Source organism: Hemibagrus wyckioides, linkage group LG08 (assembly GCF_019097595.1).
Source record: "Hemibagrus wyckioides isolate EC202008001 linkage group LG08, SWU_Hwy_1.0, whole genome shotgun sequence".
Lineage (NCBI taxonomy): Eukaryota > Metazoa > Chordata > Actinopteri > Siluriformes > Bagridae > Hemibagrus > Hemibagrus wyckioides.
Genome location: NC_080717.1, coordinates 13,314,374 through 13,328,270, shown reverse-complemented (window position 1 = coordinate 13,328,270; position 13,897 = coordinate 13,314,374). Strand labels below are relative to the sequence as shown.

Here is a 13,897-nt window from a genome sequence, read left to right as displayed (position 1 = left end):
TAACTTTCCATATATTATCAAATATCAAAAAATGATCGAATGTCAGAAGAAAAACACACTGGCAATACAATTACAACATGCTGCCATATGAAGTACAGACTTATGGCTGCTACAAGAATTAAAAATAATTATGGAAGATAAGAAAGTGAAGTGAGGATAAGACTAATAATTTTATAAAACTGGACGAGGACAGCAATGTATCTGAATTTCACTCCCTCTTCTACCTTAAATGTCATGGAGGTTCCAGACTAGATGAGGATGAGACAAAGGTATAAAAGAGACAGAAGGGCCCATGGCTGTGTAACTTTTACTACTTTTAAGTATGTACTCCAGGTACACACCAAAAAACACGAGCAATTTAAAGGGGAAGATGGAATGGAACCTTTTATATAATTGATATAATGAGTGTGTACAGCATCATTGTCTTCCCCTCTGATTCTTGGAGCACATGTAAATCTAATGCTGATAAACAAGAAGTGAGAGAGTTGCAAGAGTGCTAAAAGTACAAGTGCAGCCAATAGTGGAGCTTTCTGAAAAGTCAACACTAAAAGAACCATCATGATTCCAGTGTCCTTGATTTAGAGAAGGAGTAGAGCTATACATTAAATGAATTATTAATACATATAGATTATAACATAATTGAAACATTGAGCAAAGATCATAGAGCAAAGATATCTTTGAAGGTCAACCAGGAACTAATTATGCTCCTTCTCACCATCACATTCAAGCATCTTGTGATCCTGGGCTTTCCATAGCTGCAGTTCTATAATCCTCAAATTTCAACTCACTAGTCCTAATATTGTCACCACCATTGTCTTCAGAACCCCCCAAGTTTTCCCTAGATTCCAGATGATGTCAAACTTGCCATGACTTTTCCCAAATACCTGGACCTGCAGGAAATCATCAGAAAAGCCAAGGTGAGAGGGTTGCTGCCACTTCATCACTATGGTTGCACCACTGAACTGATAGCTGGGACCATGTGCTCTCACAGATGGACCTTCCCTCTATTCATGGCAGAACAACAGGCAATGGCTTCACATCCTCAAGCACCTGATTCTTTGAAGCCTTTCATGCTGAAGGTAGATGCTTTTAAAATGGGGGTGAGGATTAGCCTGTCAAACTAACCATAAATGAGTGGTGGCACTGGCTGGAGGGTGCTACTCATCCATTTACTATAATCCCAAACAGATTATAGTACACAAGAACTGGTAGTACCATCTGGCAGCTAAATGTCTAAACCACCGATTAGTCCACTGAACTGTCTTTTTGCCCAGTTCCAGTTCACCCGGTCTTTTTACCTGGCTCCAAGAACTCCAAAATTAACATTCTGTCATAGACTAACCTTCAAGAAGGTATTGAGGATCTGATTCTCCCCTTTCCTGAAATGTGGGCACCATTTACTGGGAACTTGACCATCAGCTGCAGCCCTTGGCAGCATGTTCCATATTCATGCTGTCTTAACAAGCATTTTGTTCATTCTGTTTTTGTTGCATTTGTTGCATTTGTTGATTCTGAAACAGCTGAGAACCAAGCTCCTGATGATGATGATAAGATGTGATAATGTATGTGTGACAGGTAGAGGTCAATGAAATTAAGGGAAATAAATCAATGGATGTGTGGATGGATGGATGATCGAGGGAGTGCCTTGTCATATGTTGCTAAGCTTTCACCAGAGACAAGACAGAGAGATGCTAATGGATTTGACCCGTTGTATCCAAGTTTGCAAGGCAGAACTGTTTGAAATATGTAAATTGAAATGAAAATAAATGTTATATCAGTATGTCTTGCTTATCAAAAGTGGTCCTATCCTGAGAGAGAGAGAGAGAGAGAGAGAGAGAGAGAGAGAGAAAGAGCAAATAAGTTGGGAGGCCAAGAAATAAAAAAACTCACCATGAAGTGGGAGCGAAAGTTAGCCAGGTCTCCAAAAAAGTCTTCAATGCTAATGGAGTGTGGGTCGAAGGCAAAGTAGCTTCCAAGGGATTCATAGAGCTTCTGCATGTTCTTGTGCATGGTGGAGAGCTTTTCGTACTGCTCTCGTGAATATTTGGAGAAACCGTAAGGAAGAATAGAGTCAATGAAAAATAAAGAGCAACATGATCCACAGAACAAAGACAACTCAGTTGTTACACAGATGTAAGACTTATGTTGTATAGACATCATAAAAATACAACAATGTTTCAGATTCCTTTCATGATCCAACAGAGATGTAATTTTAATAGAACATGTCTGGAGCCTCTTAAATGGATAGAATCAAAATAGAGCAACTTTAAGACCCTTGGCTCTCTTTGAAGTCAGTGAAATAGTACACTAATAGTTTCTCATTATACTCAAATGCAATTGAGTTTTTAAATTGGGATTGGTCTGTGTGAATGGCCTGCAAATTAATTTAGCATATAAGATATTCTTTCACTGAATAAAAGCTCCTGTTAAAGCTTACTATTCACTTGCTACAAATGGCACAGTATTTACATCCTCATATGTGTAGAAAAAAGTACACTCAAGTAATATGGACCCAGTCAACTACTGCAAACTGAAAAGAAATTACTGTCCTTTGTTTTTTCTTATACTGGTGCATATAAAAGCAGAAACATTATACAGAGTGTATTATAAAGATTCTTGAATATTTTAAATTTGTATGTTAATACTGTTATACAGTATTATACAGACCAAAGCATAAAACAGCCCTTTCTGATTTCTAGCCCATTCTGTTATTTTAAAATTTTCTTTATATACTTTTTTATTTCATGCACAGATGAGTTACCAAATCAGGGCCATGAGAGCATATGTGTGATGTATATATGCTGTTTGCATTTGCACACTGATCAATATATAAAGCACTTCACTTTATATAATTTTGCAAAATTTTTTACTGCTGCTGTCTGCACCTTGGACACTACTGCATACTATTCACTTTATATAATTTTGCATCACAGTTGTTGTATTTTACACTTCCTATATACATATTCTCTCTTATTTTATATACATATTCTATATACATACCTTACTTTATTTATATTTATTACATTTTATTCTATTTTTATTCTATTTTTTTTTGCTTACTGTGAACTTGTTTTTATATTTTATATTTCGTATTTTTAGTATAATTTGTATTCTTATTTTTAATATTTCGTATTTTTATATTTTATCCTTGTCTTTTGTTCTGTCCTTATTCCTTTTCCTAGGGTCATAACAGTCATGTAAGCATTTCACTGCATATCATCCTGTGTACGATTATGTATGTGACTAATAAAATTTGAATTTGATTTGATTTTGTTCCTGCAAACATCCATGATGACAACTTGTACATTTAGAAAACATTAAGTTTTGAACATGTTTAGTGATTTTTTCTGAAAGAGTCTCTCAATTAGGTGTTGAAAAAATGTTGGTGTCATTGAAGAGGGAAGAAGAGGTCAGTGGGAATTGGTGTGTGGAGCATGGATAGTGAAACATCTTCAATCTTTCTTTCTGTCTATTTCATAGACTGTAGACATATTGGGCTATTTATGAAGGTTCTTTTCCATATCATCAAACATATATTCAATCTAGTGTCATCCCATATTTTTCTTCTATCAGAATACATCACAGAAACATCTGTTTTAAGTAACCTTGACATTAACCCAACACCCACCAAGGTCCCCCTATAGTCTTTAACCTTTTACTTTGCTAAATAATTAATAACAACAACCATGTGTGGCTCAGTTAATACAGAATCCACATAGTCCACCTTTTTTGCAGGTGTGTTTTTAATCAAGCAATTTTTCAACTAAGCTAACTGTAGAACTGCTACATCTCCAATGTTTGAGCCAAAAACAGATTCCCAACTCTAACCCAACCACAACAAACTGTCTTTTTTTGAATCATGTTTGGATCACTGCCACCTGTAAGGGCCACAATAAATTAACTTGTAGGATGTGGACTGAGGACTGAGCACACAAACAGAAATAAAGAACACCTTCCAGGGACAAAGCTCTGCACAGGAGTTCTCATTTTTGGCCACAGGAGACTTAAAACTGTGGACTCTCACTCTCAGACACTGAAAATTAATATTCCAGACTCCTTTCATAATCTTACAGAGATATCATTTTAACAGAACATGTCTGGAGCTTCTCAAATGCATGGAATAAAAAAAAAGTAATACAGCACATTTAAGACCTTTGGCTCTCTCCTAGTAGTCAGTGAAATAGTACTAATAGTTTCTCATATACTCCAATGCAGACTCAATTTAGCTGAGTATATAAGGTAGGGTCTTTTAATGAATAATAGCTCATGTTAAAGATGTGTTTGTAACAAGGCACTGGCACCAAATGGATTGGAAACCATTTGTGGATAATTTAAGTTTAATAAAAAGGCAATAATCCAAAGCAAAAATGTAATCCAAAAAAAAGAAACAGGCAGAGATCCAAAAAACATGATAAAGCAAGCCACAGTGCAAACAAAACCTAAAGTACACAGGGCAAGGAAATGCGAGGTCAAGAATACAGAAACAAGGTCGAAATCACAATACTTCTTGCCAAAGCTTGGCATGAGCAGGGTTCTAAACACTAAACCCCAGAAGTGTCCGTAAACCTGGAAGTCCGCTTAATACTCAGACAAAGGTTCCCTTTTGGGGGGCGGCAGGGAGCTTGCCAATAATGATGTTACAGAATCCCCCTTTGAAGAACACCTGGTGCTTTTCTTTTGCAAGGGTGCCCCCGGGGTCTGGGTGCTGATCATGTGGGTAAATGTGGTAGTGAGATGGTAACCACAGGCAGTAGGTGACCGGGTTGTGGGTTTGGGAGTCTATGACGGTTGGCCTGATTCTCCTGAAGGCACACTGCCCTCTGGAGGTCAACAGGGGCCCATTCCCATACCTCACCACTCCAATGTAGCCAGTCGTCAATTGTGGGCACATCGGTGGTTTCGCCTACTGAAGGAATAAGAGTGCGCTGATATCCCAAGATACACTGGAACTCCACCTCTGTTGTTCACAGCTGAGTCCTTAGAAAGCAGCCCAGTTCCTGGGTGTTGTGCTTGGCTTGGGCATTTGCTTGATACCCTAATGCGAGGCTGACATTGACTCCTAGTCCCTCACAGAAGGCACACCATAACTGCAATGTGAACTGGGGACCGAGAACCGAGAATGGTTTCACTGTGCTCTCCTGAAGTCAACAACCATCTCTTTTGCTTTCTCTATGTTCAAAGACAGGTTGTTGGCTTTACACCAGGCTGTTAGCCAGTGCACCTCCTCTCTGTACGTTCTTGCTGATGAGACCCACCACGGTCGTGTCATGGAGACTCCTTCGGCATGGGAATGATGGTAGTGGACTTTAGGCACGTTGGGATGATGGCGCTGCTCAGGGAGATGTTTTCTGTCAGTCAAGACATATGCTAGCTATTCTGTACAATCCCTGAGCACTCTGCCAGGAATGTTGTCTGGTCCAGAAGCTTTCTGTGGGTTAACTCTGCATAAAGTTTTCCTCACATTGGCCACAGTGAGACCTGGTCCACCTAGTCCTCAGGAGGAGGGATGGTCTTACTCGCTGTCATGTCATTCCATGCCTCAAACTGAGCGTAGAAGCTGTTCAGCGCATCTGGAAGGGAGGCATCACTGTCACAGGCAGGTGGAGCTGGCCTGTAGTTGGTGATGAACTGGATGCCTTGCCAAATGTGCCGAGTGTCGCCACTGCTCTGGAAGTGGCCGTGGATTCTCTGGGAGTGTGCATGCTTTGCCTCTCTGATGGCTCAAAACAGTCTGGCCCGTGCTGTTCTTAGGGCATCCTTGTCTCCAGCTCTGAAGGCAGAATCTCTGGCTTTTAGCAGAGCACGCACTTTTGCGGTCATCCACGGCTTCTGGTTTGAGTGTGTGGTGATGGACTTGGAGACGGTCACATCTTGAGGCACTTTCCAATTTAGCTAGTCACAGATGATGTGTATTCCTTCAAGTCAGTGGTTTCACTGTTGGTTGCAGCCTCACTGAACATGCCCTAGTCAGTGCACTTTTAACCTGTTTCAGAACCGGTTTGGTGCATCTGACGAGTCCATCGGGGTGAGTATTCTGCAGCTCGCTAATAGCTCCGTAGAGCTCACACAGAGCCTCCTCAGCATTAGCGCTGGGGGGAATGTACACTCTGACAATAAATACGGTGGTGAATTCCTGTGGTAAATAAAATGGTCTGCATCTAACAGTCACAAACTCCACTAGCGATAAACAGTAATTAGACACAAGCACAGAGTTCTTGCACCATTAAGTATTGATGTAAACACACACACCGCCACCATGAGTCTTACCGCACAGAGCTGCATTCCTGTCAACATGAGACGCAGTTAGCCCAGCTAGCTGTGTGGCGGCGTCCAGAACTCTGTCGCTGAGCCACATCTCCGTAAAAACAAAAATGCAGTAGTCTCTGTACTCATGCTGTGTAGTTTGCTGGAGTCAGATGTAGTGGATGGCAATGGTCATCCTGCCGTTAGTATACGCAAGGCCTGAAGGAGGTGGATGTTGGCCACCTGCAGTGAGGTGAGCTGCTCATGGTAGGTCACTAGGACCTTTCCTTGGAGGGCGACTATGGCATGGAGTTGCGGCACATCCTCTTGATTCTCAGTTGGCGAAGTATTCTGTAACAAGGTCCCGGCACCAGATTGATTGAAATACATATAACAGTTTAATAAAAAGGCAATAATCCAAAGCAGTCAAAGCAAAAATGTAATCCAAAAACAGAGGTCAAAAAACAGACAGAGATCCAAAAAACATGACAAAGCAAGCTGAGAAGCAAACAAAACCTAAAGTACACAGGACAATGAAATACGAGGTCAAAACACAGGCACAAGGTCGTACACAGAATAGCAAGGCATTCATCGCTCACCATCCTTCAAATCCTGATCCAATATGCGAGAACATTGAGAAATAAACAATTGGTGAAGTTGAGGGGGGCCGAGCTTTCTCCTGGAGCAGTCATGCTACGAGACCCAGAGGAATGCCCTCAAGAGTAATTCAGTAGCCAATCTACCCTTCTCATCAGAAGACACCCCTGTTGAGGTGTTAACTTCCATGGATGCCCTGGACATTTCTGTGAGATGGTTGCAGTTCCATCTTTGTTAAAATTTTGCTACAGTATTATGACTGATAAGTAAAGCTTTGGTGGTGATCTTGTAGTCTTCACCTTTCTTGTGTAAAGAAATTTTTTTTCTCATGTCTTGTGACATTTCCCTTCCTTGTGGTGCCATTGATGAATGCATGGAATTGTAAGGGGTTTTCTTTAAGTAACACCTTTTATAGTCAACTGTCTGCTGGACCTGTTTAATAAATAATTTGACTCACCTGTGGTTGAATTCTTGTTTTGTGATATGGTCTTGAATGAATTTGTTAGAAAGTTACTATTTTGTGTGTGCAAATTAACAAATATTGTTTGCAATCAATGGCCCACATTTGTGGGAGAATTTAATAATATAGTATCCCATAGAAAATGTTGATTCAGGAAACTGCCATGACCTGCAGCAATATCGCTCCTGCACTTAAGCATTCCATTCCATTCTACTCCTCACTGAATTATCGTTTCCTGGTCACTTCATGCTTCTCGTGCATTTTGGTTTGTCCTCATCTTGTTTACTGGATTTTTCCCTTTTAAGTAAATTTTTGATCTTGCCAAGGTTGGCTCTTTCAGTTTCATTTTGGCCTTTAGTGGCTATGTATCTGACAGAATAATACAGCCAATTATGGACCCAGAAAAGCTGTACTAGCTTCAAGCTGCCATCAAGAACCAAGGTGCTCTCCTCAGCTCTCACCAACAAGATCTTCAGCAAATCAACCAGGCACTACAGTCTATTTCAGAGACTCTATGAACACTCACGTCCAGCGTCTATGCCCAACAGAACCCCACAACACACCCACCCCCACACGAAGTCCGCTGTCTCAGCCACAATTACTGCCCATGACAAGAACCCGGATTCTTGTCTCCCTGCCCCACCCGCGTATGATGGCGAACCTTGACTGAGCGAATTTCGCTCACTGGCAGCAATGTGTGATGCCTTTTATGATGGCTTGGATGATGCCGTCAAGGATGAATTGGTCCCATGAGAATTGCCTGAATGATTACAGATCTCATGGACCTCATCGGATGCGTCGACCATCACCTTTGACAGCAGAGAAAGACTGCCCCTCCACCTCGGCCGAGCCCATGCAGCACTGACTAAGGGAAGGAGCATGCTGCTATTGTGGTAAAGGAGGCCACTTTAGCCGGAACCGCCCTTTAAAAGGAAGAACCCCCTAGTGAGGATGAGGGGACTAGGGGGTCCAGACTGCAAATCAACAACCCACTCATGCCTTCAAAGACTCCTAGAGAATAAGCTGTATGTTAAGGCTGAAAAGAAATGCCCCCCTACACACACATACACTGGACCCACATCAATTTGCCTATCGCAGCAATAGGAGCACAGAGGATACAGTCTCCACAGTCCTGCACTCTGTAATGACACATTTGGACAACAACAATACACACACACGCGTACTGTTTGTTGACTTCAGCTCTGCCTTTAACACTGTCATTCTATTATGAAATTAACCACTAAACTTGGAGATCTTGGCATCAATACCCCTCTCTGCAACTGGATCATGGACTTTCTGACCAACAGACCCCAGCATGTTAGGTCAGGCCACATCTGCTCCACCACCATCACACTCAACATCGTTCTGAGCAACAGACCCCAGCATGTTAGGTCAGGCCACATCTGCTCTACCACCATCACACTCAACACCGGCGTACCATCTGTGTGCTGAGCCCGTTCCTCTACTCCCTCTTCACCCAAGACTGCAGGCCTGTGTATGGATCCAACATCATCAAGTTTGCAGACGACACCACGGTGATCAGCCTCATCAGTGACAACAATGAGACAGCCTACAGGGTGAAGGTCCAACACTTGGTTGCATGGTGTGCTCACAATAACCTGATCCTTAACACCAGCAAGACAAAGGAGCTCATAATGGATTTCAGGAGGGAGAAAGGAATGAGGAGGAACACATGACCCCATCCACATGAACGGAATGGCTGTCGAGCGTGTATCCAGCTTCAAGTTTCTGGGGATCCACATCTCAGAGGATCCATCCTAGACCACCAATACCTCCAGTCTGGTAAAAAAAGGCTCACCAGCACCTTTTTTCCTAAACACACTGAAGAAGAACCACCTGTCTTCAACCATCCTGGTGAACTTCTACCGCTGCGTGATTGAGAGCATCCTGACCAGCTGCATCACAGTCAGGTATGGGAACTGCTCAGTTGCCAACCGCAAGGCACTACAACGGGTGGTAAAAACCACCCAATGCATCATAGGAACCCCACTTCCTGCAGTTGAAGACATCCAGTATGATACACGATCCGTATTGTATGCACATGGCACTTAATCTCCTGTATATATGCTCATAGCATACTGTCCATATTACTCTGTATATTACGTCCATAGCACACACATCTATATATCATGTTGAATACTGTATATATCCCCATAATACTACAAGTAATTAACCCCATAATACTGCTCCTATCTGGATATCTTCCCTTATCTGTATATATTGTATTACGTATACATAATCCATAGTATTCTGTACATCATGTCCATAGCACATACATCTGTATATCATGTTAATTATACTGTATATACCCAACTGTAATTATCTCCATAGTACTGCTCCTATTTGTACATAAATCCTTATGTGTACATATTAGATTATCTACATTAATGTATATAAGGCACATGCTGCTCATCGCACTTCTGTTTAAATGCTAAACTACATTTCGTTGATCTTTTCACAAGGTTTAGGAGTGTGTTTATGGGAATTTTTGAGATTTCCTCTGGAAGCGCATGTGTGAGGTCAGGCACTGATGAACAAAAAGATGTGGCTCGCAGACTCTGCTTTAATTCTAACGACTTGTGGTCAAGATTCCACACCAAACTCGCTCATCCATGTCTTGCTTTGTGCACTGGTGTGCATTCATGTTGGAACAAGAAGGGGCCATCCCCAAACTCTTTTCACAAAGTTGGAACCATTAAATTGTCCAGCATTAAGAGTTCCTTTCACTGGAACTGAGGGGCAAAGCCAAACCTCTGAAACACCTGAATTCAATGATTTGGAGGGTTGTCCTAAAACCTTTAGCAATATAGTATATCTGACATACAAATTAGTAGTAACAATAATGTATTAGCACATTAATACAAATTTATGATTTGATTTACAGCTTTAATACTGTCCGAGTTGTGGTGTTACAGAATATTAATCCACTCCTTGTCATCCATCAGACTTGAGTATTGAATGATGTACAACCACTGAACACATTATTAGTAATGCTGTACTAATTTTGAATAGGGGCTCTCTTTGCCCTCAAAGCAGCCTCAGTACTTTGTGTCATAAATTCAATAAGACCAGTAGCGGTGTGTGTGTTTACATCAACACAGAATGGTGTAAGGACTCTGTGTTTGTGTCTAACTACTGCTCATCGGTAGTGGAGTTTGTGACTGTTAGCGAGCTGCAGAATGCTCACCCCGACGGACTGTTCATCATCACCGGAGATTTCAATCATGCAAATCTCAAAACAGTGCTCCCTAAATTCCATCAGCATGTGGACTTTGCTACGAGAGGGGTGAACACACTGGACCTTGTTTACACAAACATTCCTGGTGCATATCGTGTGGAGCCCCGTCCCCACCTCGGCTACTCAGACCACATCTCTGTTATATTGATTCCAGCATACAGACCACTCGTCAGAAGCTCCAAACCAGTTCTGAAACAGGTTAAAACCTGGCCAGCAGGAGCCATCTCTGCTCTTCAGGACTGTTTTTAGTGCACTGACTGGGACATGTTCAGGGAGACTGCAACCAACGGTGACTCTATTGACTTGGTGGAGTACACGGCATCAGTGACCGGCTACATCGGGAAGTTCACCATGTGACCATCTCCAAGACCATCACCACGCCATGGGTGACTGCAAAAGTGTGTGCTCTTCTGAAGTCAAGAGACTCCACCTTCAGAGCAGGGGACAGGGCAGCCTTAAAAACAGCAAGGGCCAAACTCTCCCGAGCCATCAGAGAGGCGAAGCACGCACACGCCCAGAGAATCCATGGCCACTTCCAGGACAGCGGAGACTCCCGGCGCATGTGGCAGGGCATCCAGGCGATCACCAACTACAGGACATCACCTGCTTGTGACAGTGATGCCTCCCTCCCAGATGCTCTGAATGACTTCTATGTTCGGTTTGGGGCACAGAACAACATAACAGCGAGGAAGACCATCCCTCCTAATGACCAGGTGCTCTGTCTCACCACAGCTGATGTGAAGAGAACTCTATGCAGAATCAACCCACAGAAGTGTGCTGGACCAGACAACATTCCTGGCAAAGTGCTCAGGGAGTGTGCAGAGCAGCTAGCAGATGTCTTCACTGACAACTTCAACATCTCGCTGAGCAGCGTCATAAACCAAGTGTGCCTCAAGACAACGACCATTGTCCCTGTGCCTAAGAAGTCTACGGTTTCCTGCCTCAATGACTATCGTCCTGTTGCACTCACACCAATCGTGATGAAATGCTTTGAGAGGCTCATCATTTTTTGTTATATTTTTGTACCCTAATTTGGGTATTTTAGTATTTTTGTTATATTCCTTCCTATTTTATCTATTACCTGTGTTTGTGGATACTGTTGGAAATTGTGAATTTCCCTTTGGGATGAATAAAGTATCTATCTATCTATCTATCTGGCCCTCACACACCTGGACTGTAAGGACACATATGGGGGGAGACCCCAGTCAGTCCGGATGGGGAACAGCATCTCCAGCACCACCACACTGAACACTGGAACTCCTCAGGGCTGCGTGCTCAGTCCACTGCTGTTCACTTTGTTGACTCATGACTGTACAGCAATGCACAGCTCCAACCACATCATTAAGTTCGCCGATGACACAACCATGGTAGGTCTCATCAGTAAGAACTATGAATCAGCATACAGAGAGGAGGTGCAGCAGCTAACAGCCTGGTGTAGAGCCAACAACCTTTCCCTGAACGTCGACAAGACTAAAGAGATGGTTGTTAACTTCAGGAGAGCACAGAGTGTCCATTCCCCGTTGTTCATTGACGGATCCTCTGTGGAGATCGTCAAGAGCACCAAATTCCTTGGTGTTCATCTGCCAGAGAACTTCACCTCGTCACTCCACACCAGCTCCATCACCAAGAAATCCCAGCAGCGCCTCTACTTCCTGAGGAGGTTGAGGAAAGCCCATCTCCCTTCCCCCATCCTGACTGTGTTCTACAGAGGGACCATCGAGAACATCCTGAGCAGCTGCATCACTGCCTGGTTTGGGAACTGCACCGTCTCAGATCGCAAGACCCTTCAGCGGATAGTGAGGACAGCTGAAAAGATCATCGGAGTCTCTCTTCCATCTATCATGGACATTTACACTGCACGCTGCATCCGCAAAGCCAACAGCATTGTGGATGACCCCAAACACCCTTCACCCTCCTGCCATCTGGAAAGAGGTACTGGAGCATTCAGGCCCTCACAACCAGACTGTGTAACAGTTTCTTTCCTCAAGCCATCAGGCTCCTCAACACCCGGGACTGAATTGCACAAAAAACTCTCTCTGTCTCACACACACACACACAACTTATATTGTTCACTATTTATTGCACTACCTCAAACCCGGTTATTATTTCATTATGCTGCTATATTTATATTTATGTCTATGCCTATTTCTATTTGCACTACCTCAACCGCTGCTACTCTGTACATCATTTCATTTTTAATCCATTTCATTTTTTTACATTTCACTACACATTCTTTTTTCTTTCGACGCTAAGTGTCTTGTTCTTGTGTTGTCTTTTTCTTTTTGTACCTACTGTTTTTGCACTGTATTGTCTTTGCACTGTTTGCACCTAGTTGCACACTTTGCACTTTATGTGGCTAGGACAAAAACCTTGGTCCTAGCTCTGTGTTGTTTTTTTCGTATTTTGATCTTTATGTTGTATGTTTATGTAGCACCAGGTCCTGGAAAAACGTTGTTTCATTTCAATATGTACTGCGTCAGCTATATATAAATGACAATAATGCTTCTTGAATCTTGAATCAAACTGGATGGGACAGATAACGGGTGCAATATATAATAAAGGGCAGAGCAGACTCTTTCCGCTGAGGAGACTAAGGTCTTTTGGAGTGCAGGGAGCACTACTGAAGACCATTTTTGACTCTGTGGTCAGCCATCTTCTGTGGAGTGGTCTGCTGGTGCAGCAGCATCTCTACCGCAGACAGGAAGAGACTGGACAAGCTAATCAGTAAGGCCAGTTCAGTCCTGGGGATGCTCCTGGACATAATACAGGAGGTGGGAGAAAGGAGGATGGTAGCTATCATCCTTGCTGGAGAATGACATCCACCCCCTTTATGAAACAGTTACATCTCTTAGCAGCTCCTTCAGGGACAGACTGTTACATCCTAAGTGTCTGAAGGATCAATACAGAAGTCTTTTTCTCCCTACTGCTATACTTTACAATCAGCGCTGCTCCCAGTGAACCAGTCACCATAATACACATTGTTAATACTGATTTTATAGACTGTGTTTGTGCAATAACAGCAATTTAAGATGTGCAATAACCTAGTGCAATTGTTTGTGAAATTACTATTATTGTTATTTTATTTTCTCTGTATTTATACTTTTTTTTTTTATCTTTTTTTTTGATGCTGCTGTAAGATGGAAATTTCCCCACTGTGGGACGAATAAAGGTTTATCTTATCTTATCTTATCTTTTGGATACATATTAGGAGTAAATATTAATTTTATTTTAAACTTAAACAGTAATTTTTATTCTGTGTTTTGATTTTATTCTGTTTTTCTATTTCTGAAAAGCTGTTTTAAGACAATGCCCATTATTAAAAGCACTATATAAATAAA

The 13,897-nt window shown here is 42.2% G+C and overlaps 1 protein-coding gene across 5 annotated transcripts in view; it reads right to left on the bottom strand.

The window, feature by feature from the left end:
* diaph2 (diaphanous-related formin 2) overlaps window positions 1-13,897 on the bottom strand; it is a 285,969-nt gene that overhangs the window by 25,560 nt on the left and 246,512 nt on the right. For all 5 annotated transcript variants that reach the window (XM_058396724.1, XM_058396725.1, XM_058396727.1 and 2 more), the window contains one exon: window positions 1,891-2,055. In XM_058396724.1, coding sequence (XP_058252707.1) covers window positions 1,891-2,055 — 165 coding nt within the window. The remainder of the gene's footprint in view (window positions 1-1,890; window positions 2,056-13,897) is intronic.